The sequence below is a fragment of the Zootoca vivipara genome, chromosome 3 (assembly GCF_963506605.1).
Source record: "Zootoca vivipara chromosome 3, rZooViv1.1, whole genome shotgun sequence".
Taxonomy (NCBI): domain Eukaryota; kingdom Metazoa; phylum Chordata; class Lepidosauria; order Squamata; family Lacertidae; genus Zootoca; species Zootoca vivipara.
The window spans coordinates 23,866,611-23,886,728 of record NC_083278.1 but is presented as its reverse complement, the minus strand read 5'-3'; the positions used below and the strand labels follow the sequence as shown (position 1 = coordinate 23,886,728).

General features: G+C 41.6%; 1 protein-coding gene across 3 annotated transcripts in view; it reads left to right on the top strand.

Annotated features, from left to right (window-relative positions):
- Positions 1 to 17,890, top strand: part of PXDN (peroxidasin) — a 79,632-nt gene extending 61,742 nt beyond the window's left edge. For 2 of the 3 annotated variants that reach the window (XM_035109922.2, XM_035109923.2), the window contains 6 exons: positions 497 to 631; positions 4,075 to 4,283; positions 7,024 to 7,141; positions 10,472 to 10,604; positions 11,984 to 12,097; positions 13,050 to 17,890. In XM_035109922.2, the coding sequence (XP_034965813.1) occupies positions 497 to 631; positions 4,075 to 4,283; positions 7,024 to 7,141; positions 10,472 to 10,604; positions 11,984 to 12,097; positions 13,050 to 13,175 (835 nt within the window). In that variant the 3' untranslated portion in view covers positions 13,176 to 17,890. Of the gene's footprint in view, positions 1 to 496; positions 632 to 4,074; positions 4,284 to 6,488; positions 6,607 to 7,023; positions 7,142 to 10,471; positions 10,605 to 11,983; positions 12,098 to 13,049 lie in introns of those variants that run through there. The other variant, XR_004692271.2, reaches the window with a different exon arrangement.
- Positions 17,891 to 20,118: the final 2,228 nt, after the last annotated feature.

The following is a 20,118-nucleotide window of genomic DNA, read 5'->3' as shown; positions in this document are numbered from 1 at the left end:
AGTCAGCGAGTGCAGAAAAAACGGGAATGGGAGCATAGGCTCAAATTAAGTCCTACATAAAACACACAAGGGGAAGGCAACCAAAGTAAAAACCAGACTGCCATCTTTCTATATCCAACTGTGTGACGTTTCAACTGTCATTCTTCAAAGTGGTATAAGGCTGAAATTGTGTGTATGATCTTCAGTCATTTGTCCTTTTTTACTTTTTATTTCATATTCTTTATTGGAAAATATACAAAAATTTTAGGTGCACAGAGTAAGATAAGTCACAAAATAGAAGAAACAAGAAATAGTACACATGTAGAAAACAAAACACAACAACAAAAATATATTGTATACATTACAAAAAGGGGGGGGACTTCCTATTGTAGTTAACCAGTCCTTAATATAATATGGTACTGTATTTATAAACTCTGGTATTATATTTATGGAGAAATTTAACAATATTTGAAATTCATTTTTATAAATCCTCAATCATTCATCTTACTTGTAATAGGTTATATGGTTCACCACTGAACATAGATTTGTTTCCTGCTCTTATGGTGGAAGATTTAATTCCTGGTAGCAGATTGGGACCAACACTGATGTGTCTCCTGAGCACACAGTTTAAGCGTCTCCGAGATGGGGACAGGTAAGTTTTGGTAGAAAACAAAAATAATAATAATTCAAAATTAATAATTTTACCATCTTAACAGTAATCAGCTATAGTGGCTGTGTATCCTCTTTCTCTCTTATACAGTGGTGCCTCGCTTAACAAATGCCCTGCCTAACGAAATTTTCGCTTAACGAAAGGATTTTTCGAGCGGAGGTTGCCTCGCTAGACGAATGGGTTTTACGAAAAATTCGTCTAGCGAATCGCGGTTTCCCATAGGAATGAATTGAAATTCAATTAATGCGTTCCTATGGGCAAAAAAAAAATTTCAAAAAAATTTCAATGCATTCCTATGGGATTCGCTAGACGAATTTTTCGCTATAAGAAAATACCCGTGGAACAAATTAATTTCGTCTAGCGAGGCACCACTATACTTAGTCTTTCAGTTACCATAACAGGCTAGGAGGAAGAGTACCCTGTGGTAAAAATGTAGGAATTGGTGCGCGGGGGGAGGCAAAGTTCAGGGAAATTGAAAGGCAGGCAGAATATAGATCAGAATCTGCTGTTAGATCTCAGAATTTGCTCTGTATGCAGAAGCACCAGATTCCATCTATGGCATTGCCAGATAGCATCAGAAGGCCCCTGTCTAATCATCCTGGACAGGCACTGCTATGGACCCATGGTCTTAGCCGGGGTCAGCAAACTTTTTCAACAGGGGGCCTGTCCACTGTCCCTCAGACCTTGTGGGGGGCTGGACTATATTTTGAAAAAATAATAATGAATGAATTCCTATGCCCCACTGACCCAGAGATGCATTTTAAATAAAAGCACACATTCTACTCATGTAAAAACACGCCGGTTGCTGGACCATCCACTGGCCGGATTTAGAAGGTGATTGGGCCAGATCTGGCCCCCGGGCCTTAGTTTGCCTAGCCATGGTCTTAACAGTGCTTTTTTTTAGAAAAAGAGGTGCTGGAACTCACTATGAACGCCTCCCTTATCATGGCAATGGCACCCACATGAGAGATGCTGGAACTGAGTTCCAGCTGAGAAAAAGAGCCCTTGTCTTAAACAGTATAACACAGCTTCTCAGGTCTCTGACTGACTTGTTTAACAATAGGAACACCAAAAATGGGGCTTGCCTCCCCTCTCCCACCATATAAGTGAAGGGAAGTAAAACCAGGAGTGGGTTTTTATTGCAAGACTATGAGCTCATTTCAGTGTATGTCTCACAAAGAACAGTAAGTAACTGGCCACCATTTTGCAGTTATTTTAATCCTCAAGGCGATTTGCCTATCTTCTCATAGGACAGACTAGTCCTGGTTTAAGATAAGATATCTTTATAAGATATCTTTATTGTCATTGTCCCCTTGCGGGAACAATGAAATTACTCGGTTGCTACATCCACTCCGATAAAGCATTCCGCATAATCCAAAATTATAAAAAACCTAATTAAAAACAGTAAATATAATACAAAATAACAAGTAAAATAAGATGACTTCAAAGTCCAGGCTTTCCATTTAAGGCCAAAATCGCTCTAGAGAAGAAACTGTTCCTGAGACGGCTCGTTCTTGCCTGCATTGTTCTATATCTCCGTCCCGATGGCAGGAGCTGAAAGAAATGGTGACCAGGGTGCGTTGGATCTCTTGATATATCTAGTGCTTTTCTATGGCACCTGGTGGTGTAAATTTGTTCTAAGGTGGTGAGTGAGCAGCCAATACTGCTCTCTGCTGTTTTAATAATTCTACACAGCCCTGCTCTGTCCTGGGAAGTACAGCTTCCGTACCACACACATAAACCGTACGTGAGCACGCTCTGTATGGCACAGTGATAGAAGGCAAGCAGCAGCTTTTGTGGAAGATGGTTTTTCCTTAAAATTCTCAAAAAATACAGTCTCTGCTGCGCCTTCTTCACAAGCCCCCTCGTATTAACACTCCAGGACAGATCCTCCTGTAACTCAATGCCTAGAAATCTAAACGTTGTTACCCTCTCCACACTTATTCCGTCAATCAAAAGTGGCTGGACCTCGTTCTTCTGTCTCCTAAAGTCCACCACAAGCTCCTTAGTTTTCTTTGTATTTATGAGCAAGTTGTTGACTCTGCACCACTCTGTGAGCCGCTCCACCTCATCTCTATACTCAGTTTCACCCTCCTTATCAGAGATGAGCCCGATCACGGTTGTGTCATCTGCAAATTTGACGTCCCTATTTCTAGGGTGGGCAGCGACACAATCATACGTATAAAGAGTATAAAGGAGCGGACTAAGCATGCATCCTTGTGGTGTTCCTGTGTTAGTCCTAAGCATGTTAGACGTATAAGGGCCCAACCGGACCCTCTGGGAGCGATCTGAGAGAAAGTCCAGTATCCACCCACAGAGTGATAGCAGGAGCCCCAGATTTCCCAATTTAGTTATCAGACGTCGCGGTAGAATGGTATTGAATGCCGAGCTGAAATCTACAAAAAGCAGTCTGGTGTAGCTCCCCCGCTGCTCCAAATGTGCAAGAACAGCTTGGAGGGCAATCGCCACGGCATCCTCTGTTGATCTTTTCATTTTGTAGGCAAATTGGAATGTGTCCAATCCCTCTGGTAGGCAGGCAATGACATAATTTCGTACCAGCTTTTCAAAGCACTTCATAATTATGGGTGTAAGTGCTACTGGACGAAAGTCATTCGGATTCTCCAGATTGGATTTTTTTGGTACTGGAACAATAATAGAGGACTTCAAGCAAGATGGGACAGTAGCCTGGGCTAGGGATCGATTTAAAATCCCAGTGAAGACTCCTGCTAGTTGGTCTGCGCAGTCTCTCAAGACTCTTCCAGCTACTCCATCTGGCCCTGTAGCCTTCCTTGAGTTGATTCCCTTCAGCACCTTCCTCATCTCTCCTTCCTCCACTTTGAATACCACATTCCTTTGCACCGATGATGGCGACGGTGGTGATGGTGGCCTAGACTCCACAGGTGTTGCTGCAGATGTTGCTTCAAAGCGGGCAAAAAAGACATTCAACTCCTCTGCGAGGGATGCCCCTCCCTCGTCCACCAAGGAATCTTTGGATTTTTGCCCCGTCAGTTTCTGTACACCTTGCCACACCTGCCTGGTGTTATTACTCTGTAGGTGATCCCCCAGCCGCTGTCTGTACGCCTCTTTGGCCACCCGGATACCTCTCTTTAAATCTGCTCTGGCTGAGCTGTACAGCATCCTGTTTCCACTTCTAAAAGCAGTTTACTGGAGTATTTTAATATACCGGTATTGACATTGGGTTTTCATTTAAGGGTCGAAATGGCAGGTGAGCTAAGAAATACTTGCCATCAGGCGGCGGTGATTCATGGAGGTGGAGTCCCATTGTGCAAGCATACCTTGTTCCATGCATGCAACAACTTAATTGCGCAGAGTTTAATCCCATCTTCCGATGGAATGTTCTACCCTTCATTTTTTTAAATTGAGATTTGTCTAATAATTTATTCTTACTTTATGTGAGACTATAGGTTATGGCATGAGAATCCAGGTGTGTTTACTCCATCGCAGTTGACTCAGATCAAGCAGGCATCCCTTGCCAGAATTCTATGTGATAATGGCGACAACATAACCAGAGTGCAACGTGATGTTTTCCGCGTGGCTGAGTTCCCACATGGATATGGAAGCTGCGATGAAATTCCTAAAGTAGATCTCAGGATGTGGCAAGATTGCTGTGAAGGTAGGTAGACAACTACACTTTGAAATTATTCTGAAAAGGTAATAATAATAGCCCCACATAGATACATTAAAAACACCCCTCCACTTCCAAAAGGCTACAGATAGTTAATGGTCAAAGGCCTGGTTATAGAGGTAAGTTTTTGCCTGGTGCTGAAAGCTATATAATAATGGCACCAAGCGAGCCTCCCTGGGGCAAGCATTCTACAGCAGAGGAGCCACCACAGTAAAGGGCTGTTCTTGTGTTGCCACCCTCTGGACCTCTGAAATAACTTCACTGATATTAGGCAGGGAAACAAGTTGAGGAAAATAAGTTATCAAGTTCCTTTCCCAAAGCAACTGTTTAGATCAAGCATCCCCAAACTGCGGCCCTCCAGATGTTTTGGCCTACAACTCCCATGATCCCTAGCTAACAGGACCAGTAGTCAGGAACATAGCTGCCAAGTTTTCCCTTTTCTCACGAGGAAGCCTATTCAGCATAAGGGAATTTCCCTTTAAAAAAGGGATAACTTGGCAGCTATGGTCAGGGATGATGGGAATTGTAGTCCAAAACATCTGGAGGGCCGAAGTTTGGGGATGCCTGGTTTAGATGTTCTAAGGCTTTTAGTTCTTCTTGCACAAACCCTGCTGAATGTGGGAGCATAGCGCAAAACTTCTTAAAATTGAACTAGGGACATGGGTTCAAATCCCTGCCCTGTCGGGAGATCTTTGAGAAGTGAACATTCTCCCCCTGGAATGATCATTCTAACCCAATCTTAAAAGGCTGGTGAGAAAGGATGAAAAGTAAAATACTCCTGCATGCCCTCCTTCCCCAATAAGGACATTTGAAGAAAGATGGAGTATCCATGTCAGGCATCCCCAAACTTCGGCCCTCCAAATGTTTTGGACTACAATTCTCATCTTCCCCGACCACTGGTCCTGTTAGCTAGGGATCATGGGAGTTGTAGGCCAAAACATCTGGAGGGCCGCAGTGTGGGGATGCCTGATCCATGTGATAGACAAGTATTTCTTAAGCACTGTGCTTGAGTGGTCCATATTTGGCAAAACCTGGACATCATATTCATAATGGTTGATACATCTTCAGTTTGACTGTAGCATTGTCTCACTTTGCCTGAACCTCATCTGCTCTCCTCAAGAGAAGACTATGGCTAGCACTGTTTACAGTAAAGTTTATCCTTCTCTCTCCCTTAGGCAGTCATCCTCCTCTATTCCCCCTGGCCCTTTCCCAGACAAATCAGTAACAGCAGTTGGGAAGGAGAGGAAGTTGTAGTTGTAGTTGTGAAAGCTCACTAGGAACAAGACAAGACTTTTTGTCTCTTCTGCACTGGAATTTTAGTTGGCATGCATGAAGCTTGTAGTCTCCTCCTGCCCCACCCCTTCACTTTTGGAGGCAGAAAGAAATGTAAATCCCATGAGCCCCAATGGGAATAACAGTCCTCAACATGATCTGGACCTCCATTGCCCAATAAGAAAAGGTAACTAGTGCCTCTATTGTCTCTAGTGAACCTTCACCACAGCTGGTTACCCCTCTCCTAAAGATTAAGATTTTTGTTGGTTTAGGAAGCTGTAGGAAGAACCGGCAAGGTTGACACTAGCTGAGGCCAACTTTGAGCTGCAGCTGAATTTGGAGGGCCCTAGACCCTGCTCTAAAGGGAGTGGGGATCTTCAAACCATGGGTATTTATATTTCTGGCTCTCCCAATTCCAAATTTGTTCCCATTGTATCCCTTTCTTCCTCGACAGCTAATGGAAGCTTTAAGGAAAAAGAGGCCATTACACTTACAGACATTGTTCCTCTATATACTGAAAGGAGAAACATTGCTCCTATTCTGTAAACAAGCACTTTTCAATCAAAATTTGAGAGTTTGGCCAAGGTGTATACTATAAAAAGCTGGCCTTTTTATTGAGTCTTTATTATTGCAACACTACATAATAGAATGTATCTCTTTTTGTTTTCCTTGCTCTTAAATACTTTTCCAGGTTAGATTTTAAATTATATTTGTTACTGAAATGTACCTCTTCCTGGAACATTTAACAAGTAGTAAAGCAGTGTAATAAAAGCAAAGTGGCTCTTCCTCTAACAAAACCCAAATACTTGTTTGACAAACCACAGAATTACTGTTTTAATCTGGTAAGCAAAGTAGTTTCTCTTCCTGTGTGTGTCTCTCTCAAAAGTGATTAATATTTCATCTTTCTTGCCCTTCTTAAAGCATCAACATAAGCCAACCACCTCAAACCACAGATCTGCATAGTGATGCCCCCTGAAAAAGGAATCTGTTCAAACCTTTCAGGCAGAGAACTTTGATGAACAAACCTCCTCTCTCAGCAGTAAATAGCACATTTCTAACATTCTCTTCCACTCTCAGCCAGCAAATCTACTGTAGGAAAGCTTTCCACAACCCTAATGCGCAGCTATGAGTTCCCATACTATTCACCACCCCGTCTTCCCATCTCTTAAGGGGTAAAGTATATAGCACCTGCAAACAGCTGCCTACCTCCGCCTCTAATGTATAATCAAACTACCTGTAGATATTTAATTTCACCATGAGTGAAGTTTCTCTCTGTGTATGTCTCTCACAGAGGTACCTGATACTTCACTAAAAGATTTTGGGGAAGAGGTTATTTTGAGCTTTTCCATACAGTTTTCCAAGCCAAAAAAGCCACTTACAGTTTACTGGGCACAATACATGTCTTTAAAATCCGAAAACTTGTTCATAAACCCCATAACATTCTGTTTAATTTCAGACTGTAGAACTAGAGGACAATTCAATGCATTCTCTTACCACTTTCGAGGAAGACGTTCTCTTGATTTCAGTTTCCGTGAAGACAAGCCATCAAAGCACATGAAAATGTCAAAAACAAGGTAAAGGTTTTATTTATTTTTTAAAATTACAATATATAAACATGCATGTTATTACTGAGGCACAGAAGTCTTTGGACACCTCCCAAACATTCAGCTGCAAGTCTATTTACTTTTGTCCTTCAGCACATGAATTTTAGGAATGTGGCCCTATCTTATCAGCTAGGAGGTCGTATGTCTTACTCATTTCCAAAAGTTGCATTCCTGTTATTTCAAGTGCTTCGTAATTAAATAGCTTTAGAAAGAACTCTTTCTTGGCTACTGCATCACAAGCAATCATTCAGATTTGTTTTATCTTACATAGGAAAAAGAATTTGGGGCAAATACATGGTTATTCAGATTGCCTTGTGTGATCCAAAATGCTGTCATTTTTTGTGCTGTTGTATTTTTAATGGGTGGCTATCCTTCCTGAGATTCATGCACTGAGTGCCAGGCTATCATTCAAAATCATTTTGATAAGACCAAGTGGATTGTGAATCATACAACAAAGGTGTATTATTATCTCCAGTGCTGTTTAATATCTTCAAGAAGCCATTAGGAGCGGTCATTAGGTGTTTTAGGCCTAGGTACCATCAGTATGCTGATGACACTCGGCTCTAGTTATCCATAGCATCTTACGAGGGAGATATCTGGGGAAGCCATAAACATGTCAGAATATCATGTTAGGAACAGAATTATTGGATTCTTTAAATAATACAATCCCAGTTCTAAAGCGAATAACACTTATTTTTAAAGAATCTTGTATGTCCTACTAATGTAAAGGTAAAGGGACCCCTGACCATTAGGTCCAGTCGCGGATGTCTCGGGTTGCGGCACTCATCTCGCTTTACTGGCCAAGGGAGCCGGCGTACAGCTTCCGGGTCATGTGGCCAGCATGACTAAGCCGCTTCTGGCAAACCAGAGCAGTGCACAGAAACGCCGTTTACCTTCCCGCCGGAGCGGTACCTATTTATCTACTTGCACTTTGACGTGCTTTCGAACTGCTAGGTTGGCAGGAGCAGGGACCGAACAACAGGAGCTCACCCCATCACAGGGATTCGAACCTCCGACCTTTCTGATTGGCAAGCCCTAGGCTCTGTGGCTTAACCCACAGCGCCCCCTGTACTTACTAATGTACAGGGCTTTTAATCATAAATATCCTGAACAGCTTTGCTAATCCAAGTGTACTTTTGTCCACCTAGGATGATAATGGGCCTTCCTAGGACTATGACATCATGCCTTCAGTCCATAGTCAAAGTAATTTATGAGTTGCATCAACAATACTCCTAAATTACCTTTTGTCCTTTCCTTCTCTCCTCCTGGTTTTTTTCCCTGAGCAGGAGGATGCAAGCATGATGTAAATATCTTAGGAAGTTGAAGTGTATGGTTCCTGTCATTTTGGCTATGGTTGCATGGTAGGTGGGAGAGATGCTTAAAAATATGTGTAGTACACACTGTAACAGTCTCAGATTTGTAAAATAGTCTGTTGCTTGCAAAACCTGTAATGGGATACAATGCTTGGAAATTAGCCAGTACAAATGTTTGCTAGTGTTGTTTCATAGTTTATAGTTTAAACTATTGTCCAGGATAATCACCAAGTCTTTAATCTTCCATTTGTTTATGAGTCACCCTTTTAACACATGCTTATTTCCAGTGAGAGGCATTTTTTTTTAAAAAAAATGCAAAGGTAAGAAAAATGGGGGGGGGACTGTGCATGTTTCAGCACTATGAAACAACAATAAACAAGGGTTATTATAATGCACTTCTTAACATCTAATAAAAATACTATTAAATCAGGCACCCCCAAACTGCGGCCCCCCAGATGTTTTGGCCTACAACTCCCATGACCCCTAGCTAACAAGACCAGTGGTCAGGGATGATGGGAATTGTAGTCCAAAACATCTGGAGGGCCGAAGTTTGGGGATACCTGTATTAAATAATTGACACTTTTATTAACTAAAACAGGGAAGACCAAGAATGCACCAAAAAAACAACCAACCCTGGTTTTTGCCATTTAAATGCTACTGTTTTATATACTTCCATCAGCTGCAAAGAGATGGAAAGAGTTCAAGTTCTTAGTTGTATTGATTATTATTTTTAGAAGCAAATATGCATCTGCACATTAGAAATTCCTGCTCGGCTGTTTCCAGGATACACTGTTCTGTGAGTGGGAATATAAAATTATACTTAAATATCCATATATCTTCTAAATAATAACAGGTTCATTAATCTGTATTTTAATATTTTGTTGGAAGCCACCCAGAGTGGCTGGGGGAACCTGGCCAGATGGGCGGGGTATAAATAATAATAATAATAATATATTATTATTATTATTATTATTATTATTATTATTATTATTATTATTTACACCTTAATGATGTAACATCTTTCCATGGTGAAGTGTAAAGACATGGTGAGTAATGCTTACTTGGCTGAAACAACTGGTCGACCTTTTCAGACTGTTTCAAGCCTATGCTCTTCTTCTCCAACCCTCCTACAATACAAAGGGGTCAGTTTTTAGCATACAAGTACAATGGGGATGTTAGGCCTGAACCCCACACTGTGCTGTTTTCCCCTTCAGCGCCGATCTCTCCTGCTTTCATTAAGTGTTGCTTAAGTTTTCTTCATAAGTAAAACTGAGATTCTGTTGGAAGAGGAAAAAGTAATTCTGCTATGTAGGTCACATTTTATTCACTGGAGAATAATAATGCATGTGTTCACTTGTTGCTGTATACTTTTAAATCTGCATTCTCTTCCCTGATCTTGGCTGGCTTTCTCATCCTTATCTCAAGTAACATGGGGGAGAGAGAGGATTAAAGCAATTTATTAGAGGGGGGGGGAAGCTGCTAGCCGTACTGATTTTTTTGGACTGTATTACTGGCTTTTATTTTAAGTCTGCAGAATGTAAAGCTCAATAAAGGGAACACCTGCCAATCAGCATATTCTCCCCCCCCCCTGCATGCGGTAAAGTTTATGCCAAGTTTCACAACATGAAAGAATTCTGTTACAGCAGCAACACCTATTTCAAAAAACATCTTGAGGAGAAAGCAGTTGCCATCTGGTCTTCACTATGTGGAGTCTAAGAACTTTTAAATGACTATATCAACTCTGCATCTCATTCAGCACCGAAGAGTCACCATTGGAAATTATTACCGTTGTGGAAAGTTCCCAATTTTTTTCTGCCATTGCTAGATCCTCCATTGTGTGTTTGCAAGGGATTGAAACACCTAAGCCTAATTTGTACAGCATAAGCATACTCGTAAACTAACCTTCTTTATAGAAACGTATACATTTCAAAAAAGAAATGGGTTGCCCCTCCTGCTTAATATACTGCTTAACTTTTTGTCGTTGCAGTTCTGCGAGGGAGAATAAATTTTCTAACCTTACCATCTCATCCTTCGACGTGCGCAAGAAAGCACCCGTCATGAATGACTTCAAAGAATTTGTTGGTGACATGCAAAAAACTATCACAGACCTCAGAAAACAGGTGAACATAAAAAAGGCTATTCAGATAATATTAGACTGTGTGGTACAGAAAGTGTTTCAGCAGTAGAATCCCCATACATGTCTGATCAGAAATAAGTCTCATGAGTCCAGTGGGCTTACACCCAGGTAAGTGGGTGGAGAGTCACTGTCTTAAGCTTCCTGCTCATCGTATAAAAGAGTGCATGTAATGGGTTGAAACAGTTTCCCGCCGCTGGTTTAAAGGCCCTTCCACTCATTGAAGGAATCCTTGTGGCAGTGGAAGCATTCTTAAAATCCATTTGCATAGTTGTGTGTGTGTGTGTGTGTGTGTGTGTGTGTGTGTGTGTGTGTGAGAGAGAGAGAGAGAGAGAGAGAGAGAGAGAGAGAGAGAGAGAGAGAGAGAGAGAGAAGGAACACTTGTGCATTAAGACTAGCACTTGTAGCTGAGATACAGAGAAGTGCAAATAGAGAGAGAGGAGGATTCCCACACGGCTATTGTGAGAGTGGGGGAGAACTATGATGTTGCCTTGAGCGCCTCATAATGAAAGCTGGATATACATACAATAAATATGTAACTTCATTGTGCTCAACACTGGACATCTCAAATCCATCTCTTGGCTTCCATCGCTTGAAGTGAGTAGGACTATTAGCACACATCCTCGATCACACACACATGCCCTTTCATGTGTGAATACATGCAATCAACAAGCAGCAAATCTTGGGCCTAACAAAATTGATGAACTTGACCTGGTAATACCAGGTTTTTAAAATATCATAGTCATTTACACCTCTTACTGCCCCCCTTGCCTCTTAGAGGCCCCCCCCTTAGGTAACCCCACTGCCCTCCAGGAGGCAGTACCACCCACTTTGAATGAATAAATTGATTTATTACGGTCACAAACCAGAAATACAGTGGTACCTCGACTTACGAAGGCGATCTGTTCTGCGGTGCTCTTAGTAAGTCGAATCCTTCGGTTGTCGAAGCGTCTGTTTTGTGCATGTGCGAAGCGCGATTTTGCGCTTCTGCACAGCCGCAGAATGCGCACACGGTGAAAAGACTTCCGGGTTTGCCAACTTCGTAAGTCAAAACCTTCGGAAGTTGAGGCATTCGGATGTCGAGGTACCACTGTACCCACTTTTGGAAACTACCAGACTTCTGCTTGACCCCATTCCCTCCAGTAGCAGAACTTTTTGACAGTCAAATGAAATGTGACATTGAATGCATCCTTCAGCCTCAACAACCAGCCAGGAACCCTATTGGATTGCATCTCTCAGTAAAAACAAACAAGATACAATTTGAGTACTTGAGTGTTTCTGTGTTTTACTGGCTTGCATACAAAAGGTAATGGGAACGCTTTTAGTATACAGATAGCTAAACAAGGATTTCCTGCTTTTCTTCAGATAAAGAAACTTGAATCACGGCTCAGTAGAACTGAATGCACTGACGAAAAGGGTAAATCTTATTCCAGTAATGAAACCTGGAAAAAAGACCCGTGCACCACATGCGAATGCAAAGTGAGTAATCAGAATATTCATTTTCATAGTTTTAACATGGCGTCTCCACACTTACGTAGACATGGGGCATATTCCCAAGTAAGCACGAATAGGGTTGCAACGTCATACTGATGTTGCAGTGTGCTCAATTGTAAATAAAGGTAACTGCCGTTGCAATTTTTGCACTTGCAAACTGAAGAAGTGATTTGTGCATGCAGGAGTGAATCATGAATACAGCTGGAACTCTGATTGCTGTTTTGGCCTCAACAGATTTCACTGCCAGGAAGACATGCTTCTGTTCACTCAGTCTACTGGCTTGTCTTCTTACCAAACGAGCTACTGCCAGAACAGTATGGAAATGGGCACAGAAATTGGCTTCCTAAGAATCCCAGCTTTGTTTTATTTTGAAGAGCCAGCCCTTATTTCTTACAGCTGTAAAATGTTTTGAGCGATGCCTGCTAATGTTTCAGAAACCAAAGGCATGGTTGAAATTTGCTAGTGTGGTGTGGGTGGGTGTGTATGGCCTGGCTAGAGGGGTCCTGTTTCCTACCCCTTCCCAAAACTAGTGAAATCTAGTAATGCAGATTACTGAATAAACAGTGCAGAAGAAAATTCCTCAAATTTCTTCCAATTCAACTAAAATTACACAATTCATACAATTCAAACTCTTGAAGATTTTTCAGGATAAGCTAGCTATTATCTCTGTCCATTGGACTGAAGAGAGTCTCATACCATACATCGAAGTGTGGTTTAGGGACAATAAATTTAAACAGGGCTGACATTAATAACCATTAGATTAAGTGTGGGTTCTGTGGTAGAAAACTGATCAAATTAGTGATCTTCCCTGGGTTTCTGGTTAGTAGCTCATGGCATAATGCCAGTTGTGGGGGGATATTTGCTGAATAATGTCACTGACTATTGAACACTTTATTAGGATGTGTGCTTAGCTGTTGCTATAATTTCCCTAACACAGGTTGGCCAGATAACCTGTTACGTGGAATCGTGTCCACCGAACGACTGTGCAACACCTGTGAAGCTTAAAGGAGTTTGCTGTCCTGTCTGCTTAAAACAAACTGTTAGCAAGGAGAATAAGCTCTAAGCCTGCTTTGCAATGGTCACAATACAAGTCATATGGATATCTGCTGATGGCAAAATACAGGTAACATTAGGCATAAAACCACAACAGGACGCTTGCAGGACAGCATTCAAATGATGGTGTAACAATGTAAGAAAATGTATTATTTTACATGCTTGCCCACTGAAAAACCACAGTGTAAAAGTATTGAAAGGGAATACACAAGACAGGACAGGACAATCTTCTCAGGTTCAACAAACTGAAAACTTGGTGCTACTTTTTAAAGGCTCCTTTGTCAAGTGGTTTTGAGTCTTATTAGACTGGCTTTTATTTCTTCATACACTGGCGAAAGGAAGTCAGGAGCCATTTATTAGGATGAAGAGGGCCACAGCTTTTGTTTTTAAAATACTGTCTGGCCCAGTGTTGATAGTCTAGCTTGCCTTCTATCAAATACCTTGATGGAGCTAGTTTAAGGTCTTTCTGAGACCCATAGTCTACTTATTTAGCCACTCACATCATGTCTTTACAGCATTCACTCAGTATTTACTCAATATTCTGTGGCAGTGCCAATTCTAAAGGATGGTGAGTGTGGAGAACACAAATTTTGCTGCGGTTTTCTCCCACACCTCTTTGCAGTATTAATAATCTGTCCTATCCACTGTCCACAGTTGCCCTTCTTTATTTCTCTGTACAATACCTAGATGATTAGAAATCATAGGCATAAAATATGTGTTCAGCCTTGCACTGTGTAACGTAATTCAAAAGTCAGTGTACTCGTGAAAGAAAAAGCACTGCTGTAAGACAACAGCAATAACAACAACAAAAAGGCTGCTCTGACTACTGCACAATGAGCTAAACCTGAGCTAGGACTTACCTGATTTTTCTGCACCCTTCTGGCCTCATTTGCAATGTTTGCCCTTGAGAAAATATTGTTTGGATTGGACCATAGAGGGCTGTTTCTACTACTTATCTAATCTAATAGACGGGATAAAATGCCCTACGCCCTCCAGCACTGCAAACCAAAGGACACTGAAGCAGCACAGTAATAGCAAATCCTCTTATCAGAGCTTAATTTCTAGGGGTGGGGAAATACATTCTAGAACTCAGATTTCCAAAAGTACCATCATCCCATCTGGAACCCTGTCTCCCTTAGTGCTTGGGATATTTTTTTCTAGAAAAAGAGGTGCCAGAACTCACCATGAACTCACCTTGTTCTCTTAAAATGGCACCCACCTGAGAGGTGCTGGAACTTGAGTTCCAGCTGGGGGGGGGGGAAGCCCTGCATATAGAGATTATCTGTATAGTAGTTACTCAGTGGTAACATTTCCACCTGTTCAAGATTCCTTTCCCCTGGCATACTTCATATATCCTCTGCTGCTGCTTGAATGGATGCAAGGACTGAACTTTGGTGAGCTCTAACAGATATAATTCTCTCTAATTTCTGATGCTAGGACGCAAATGTTGTAGCTTATATTGTGAAAATGGCACCGCACATGAGAGGGAGAGAGAGAGAGATTAGCTGGCTTGGAGGATTCCCAAGGTTTGGAGACATACACAAATATTAAGAGGAAATCCCTGAAATTGGGATGTGAGGCAAAGACGTGCCCAATGAGGTCTGTGCATTGCTCACTTGCCACAGAATACTAAATTCCTGTTGTAGTAGGAGAAAAATCATGTGCAAGAGGAAATAAAATGGGAATTTTGTAAGGGGGGGGGCATGTCTAACTGACAGAAGAGTGAACAGAAGCCCTCCATGCTGCAACCTTTTGTTTTTAATATGATGTCCTCTAATTTTGCAGTCATTTTGCTCTTAAAAAAGCATAGCTGAATGGGCATCCCTTCCCCCCACCCAAAGAATCAGACCTATGTCAGATTCGCTCTCGATTTAGGTTCTGCATTGTGCCTGAAGCTGCCACATGTCTTCTTCCCAGGGAGACTCCTTTCCCTTTTAACAGCTGCCTATCAATGAGTTTGGATTATCTTGGAATCAAGGTGCAAGGATTGTGAAAGCTTCATCCGTCATATTTCTGCCTCTTTGTGTGGTGGTTAAAAAGTGTATCGTTCCCCAGCATCTTATTTCTCAAGGGTACAGTCTACACATCCTCTTATATCCTCTAGTATGGTATTCCATGGTATTGTCATGGAATGTGAAAGTAAAAACAAAGCTGTGTGAATAGAAAAGGGCAGGCCCATTTAAACTAGAGGGGTGGAGATATTATAATGAAACAGAGTTTAGTGAAGAGCACTAAATGACACCTACTGAATTGTTCTAAAAACTTGCTCCTGTAGATGTGTTCCTAAGCCGTACTGTGATTTGTGGAAAACCCATCCAATAGAAGGCTTACCGAATAGGGATTAGCTATTCCTTTACCAACTTTATTTTAAAAATATGGTTTCATTTAAGGTTTTTTTCATAATGCATAGTGCCTGTTTCCCCACTCCCATAGCCCTTGTGACAAAATCATGTTAATGATTACCTTTTTTGTGAATCTGTGTGCCCAGTTAAGAGGTAAAACAAAAGCACTGTCAAATGTATGTCTACATTAACTCGCCATTGTTTACCTTTGTATTTTCAACTTTGCCTCTTTATAACCAACATGTCTGGGACCCAGGTGGCGCTGTGGTTAAACCACTGAGCCTAGGGCTTGCTGATCAGAAGGTCGGTGGTTCGAATCCCTGCGACGGGGTGAGCTCCCGTTGCTCGGTCCCAGCTCCTGCCAACCTAGCAGTTCGAAAGCACGTCAAAATGCAAGTAGATAAATAGGAACCGCTCCAGCGGGAAGGTAAACGGCGTTTCCATGTGCTGCTCTGGTTTGCCAGAAGCGGCTTTGTCATGCTGGCCACATGACCTGGAAGCTATACGCCGGCTCCCTCGGTCAATAATGCGAGATGAGTGCGCAACCCCAGAGTCGGTCACGACTGGACCTAATGGTCAGGGGTCCCTTTACCTTTATTATTACATACAGTGAAGGAAAACTCTCACACCTCATTTGACAGACATGTTTGGCTTCTTAAATGGTGCTTATCCAGAAAACAAATCTTAATTCCCTGGAATATAGCAGTGTTCTTCAAGTCCTGACTCTCTGACTCTCTCTGCTAACTAATGCTAGTCACTTATTGCCAAGTTAAATCATTAGGATTTAAGGATCAGGGACTAAAAAAGCAATGCCATAACAAAAAGGAGGAGAGGAGGCAAATACAGGAACCTTTTCAACTTGCTTAATAATTTTGTTTGATAACACAGTAGTGCATCAAATAAAGGTAGTCTAATAATATTATGGTACATCAGCTCCCTTGCATAAATCATTCGCTATCTATCATATTGTGCATCACCAAATTAGCCAAGAAACCTGTTTGGTGGAGACAGCAACTGTGGTGGTGTTAAGCAAAATGTGTCAGGAGTGCATACAACATCATGATTGCAATCCTAAATACACTTACAGAGCAATCCTAACCAGACCAGGGACAATAGGAGCCTGAGGGCCAAAGCCCTGCCAGCTCCTACCAGCCAGGATGGAAAGCTGAAGATGGGGTTTTTTAAAAACATTTTTTGCTGTTCCACTGCCAAGGCTGGAATAGCCGAGGAGCTTAAAACTAGGCTGCTGAGGGTTCTGCAGGCTTTGGATCCCAAAGATTCAAAGCTTCTGGCACCTTGCTTTGAAATTCCCTGTTTCAGGACTTATTGGCAGCATACCAACCTCTACTACAAATGGACATACACACATTAGTGGACAGAGCGCTGCACTCTATCCTAAACCACTAACGGGGTTGGGATGGGATGGCAGTCTAAGAAGACTCCATGAAACACAGTGGGACTTACTTCTGAGTAAACATGCACAAGATTGCACTGTGAGGCAATTTCATACACAAATATTTGGCTTTTTGCCATTACAGCAAAATACCTATTTTTATGTGTTATATTTAAATTTGGGGTTAAATTCTTAAGGTCTTTCAGTGCTCGAAAATATTTTGTTTTATTGAAAATCCAGATGCCAACTGTGCTTTCCAAGCTGCTATCTAAAATTCCTACAAACTTGGACAGATTTCGAAACAAGGGCTATAACTATAACAAGCATATTGGTGACTAGTGGAAGTTTTTAAATGTTACCAATCACCCTTAATTTTTAATGCTGTATTGTTTTAAAAGAGGGGAGGGGAAAAAAACCTGTTCAGGTATTTTAGGTTGTAATGCTATAACCACATACCTGAGAGTCAGCCCCATTAAATTCAAGGGGTCCTACTTCTGTATACAATTGTAGTGTCAGCCACTTTAGTATTTCCATGTATTCATTAACCAAATATACCTCTGTTTTCCCTTGTTAAATAAAGCAGATATCTAATCAGTATTTGCTAAATTAGTATGTAAAATTATACAGATTCCAGCATTTATTACCACTACACCTCTGGTGGTAAACTGGATTAGGAAATAGGTCTCATTCTAATTTTTTTATTTTTTAAAAAATTCAAACATTGTACAAATGAATATGTTTCTCTTTTTCTTTTTACATTTTCTGCTGATAAAAGCTATGTAACATTTTAAGACAGTGGCCAATGGCCGAATGATCATTTTTCTCAGTATTTCTTCAGTTGCAATTGTTCCATATTTATTTACTTTTTTAAAAAAAAACTCCTACCAAAAGTGAAGTCTTAGTTATTTTTATTGTACTAAATAAATCTACCAAAGAATTGTTTGCACTGTTATGAATGCTTCTCAGTTACAATAAACAGGTCACATTTTTCTTAAGAGTCATGGGTAATTATTTAAATGAATCCGCTTGCATGTCAGTTTGTCAGTGCACGACAAAGGTGTGCCCTGTTGACATAGGGCAATATCACTAATTACAGGTAACCAGGCACACATTTTCCAATTGGGCAGTTGAGTTAATGGCATTCTTGTCTGGCTTCAACAGTGCACAGACATGAACAAGGCTTCAGGGGCATCTAGATCATGTGGAAATTGAACTCTTCACTTGGTAAGGTTGCCATATTTCAAAAAGTAAAGCCTAGGGCACCCCAATGCAAAAAAAAACCCACAAAAACCCCACAACATTTTTTGATTGACTTGCTGAAGATACAGGACAAAGCACCACCATTCAGAAATTCACCCCAGACATCAATTCCACCTTTGAAATCCTGGTAATGTAGGGACATATGGCAGCCCTAACTTTGAAGGCTTCTTCACCAGCTCTCTACTTCTAAGCCCCTTTCAGTATTACTTAGATTGTATTATGAGAGGCTAACTTCATATTGAGGGATGAATCAGATGTTCTCTGGGCACCATCCCAGAGTTTTGATCCTGTGCTTCACACCAAGAACTATCAAGGTACAGCTTGTACTCCGGAAACATACCAGCTTTGTTCTTTGTAATTCTGTAAACTTTCAACTTTCACAGATGTGGATATCTTTTGGTATGGTAATAGACCAGAACCCCCATTGTCAACATTTCAGCTATGTTTTCCAGACTTAGTTTCCTCTTGCTAATATCATGTTCATATAAATATTACACAGGATAATTCCTAATTATTCATAAACTATGGTTACCCATACTTCTTACCTAGACAGGTTTAAGAGTCTTTTAAACAGCCCAAGACACCATGGATTTCACCCAAGAAACAAACTCAGAACATGTGAAAGGATGTGTAGCATACCAAAAAGACATTCTTTCATCTCATATTTTCCATTTCGTGGTTTGGGCCTGCACACTAGATACTGGTTATCTGTGATGTATTATTCCCATGGAAACATTCTCCAAACCTCTTAATCAGTTTAGATACGAGTATTGTTCCCGCCATACCAACGCAATCACATTGCCTAAAACATACACTGCAGACAGAGCTGGGATGTCCTTCAGGGATTTTGCCCTCTAAAACATATTTCTGGGTGTCTCATTCAGAGATTACTACTATACCAGTGATGGGGAACCCGTGACCCTGCAGGTGTGCTTGGATTCCGGGTCCCTTCAGACCCAGCCAGTATGGCCATGGGTCAGGAATGATGGGAGTTGTGGCCCTCCAAATGTTGTTGGACTACAAGTTCCCTATACCTGGCATATATGTAAAGCAGAGGAGGGCAACCTTACGCTTGGGGGTTTTTTTTTGCAAATGCAGGAATTTCCTGAGAAACAACTCCTTCTCTGGTCACCAATCTCCAGAGTCTATACCCCTCACTGACCCTGCTCCATGTCATCCTCAAGCACTATTTCATGCCTGGCGTGTGTCCTTGGGCTGTGATATTTCATCTTGTTTGTTTGAATAGGCAATGGAGAGATTTGGCCCATTGGACAAAGGTAAGTGCCACATCCAGTGCTCCACCCACTTCTGCCACCGGATTCCATCTACCATTAGCGTGTAGTCCTTAGAAGGTTGTCCAGGACGGAATGCTGCCCCCGGGCTGATTCCCCATCCCTAATGTAAAGCAATGTCATTAATCCCCACTTTTGGCACTTCCTATATGCTGGTGGTTCAAATCCCTGTGACGGGGTGAGCTCCCGTTGCTCGGTCCCAGCTCCTGCCAACCTAGCAGTTCGAAAGCACATCAAAGTGCAAGTAGAAAAATAGGGACCGCTGCAGCGGGAAGGTAAACGGCGTTTCCGTGTGCTGCTCTGGTTCGCCAGAAGCTGCTTTGTCATGCTGGCCACATGACCTGGAAGCTGTATGCCGGCTCCCTCGAACAATAATGCGAGATGAGCGCCACAACCCCAGAGTCGTTCGCGACTGGACCTAATGGTCAGGGGTCCCTTTGCCTATATGCCCCTTGAGCTATTTTATATGTGCATGTAACAGTTGGCCAGAAAAATATTCGCCTATTTGGGGGGTGAGGTGCTTTTAGGTCAGCTCCTAGAAAAGCAATTGCTGAATTAAAAACAACAACAACACTGAGGAGAATAAACAAAGTTGCATATCTTAGATTAGCAGACAGTTTAAATAACCTAAACAGAGAAAACAGATGCACTCTGTTAAGAGCCGAG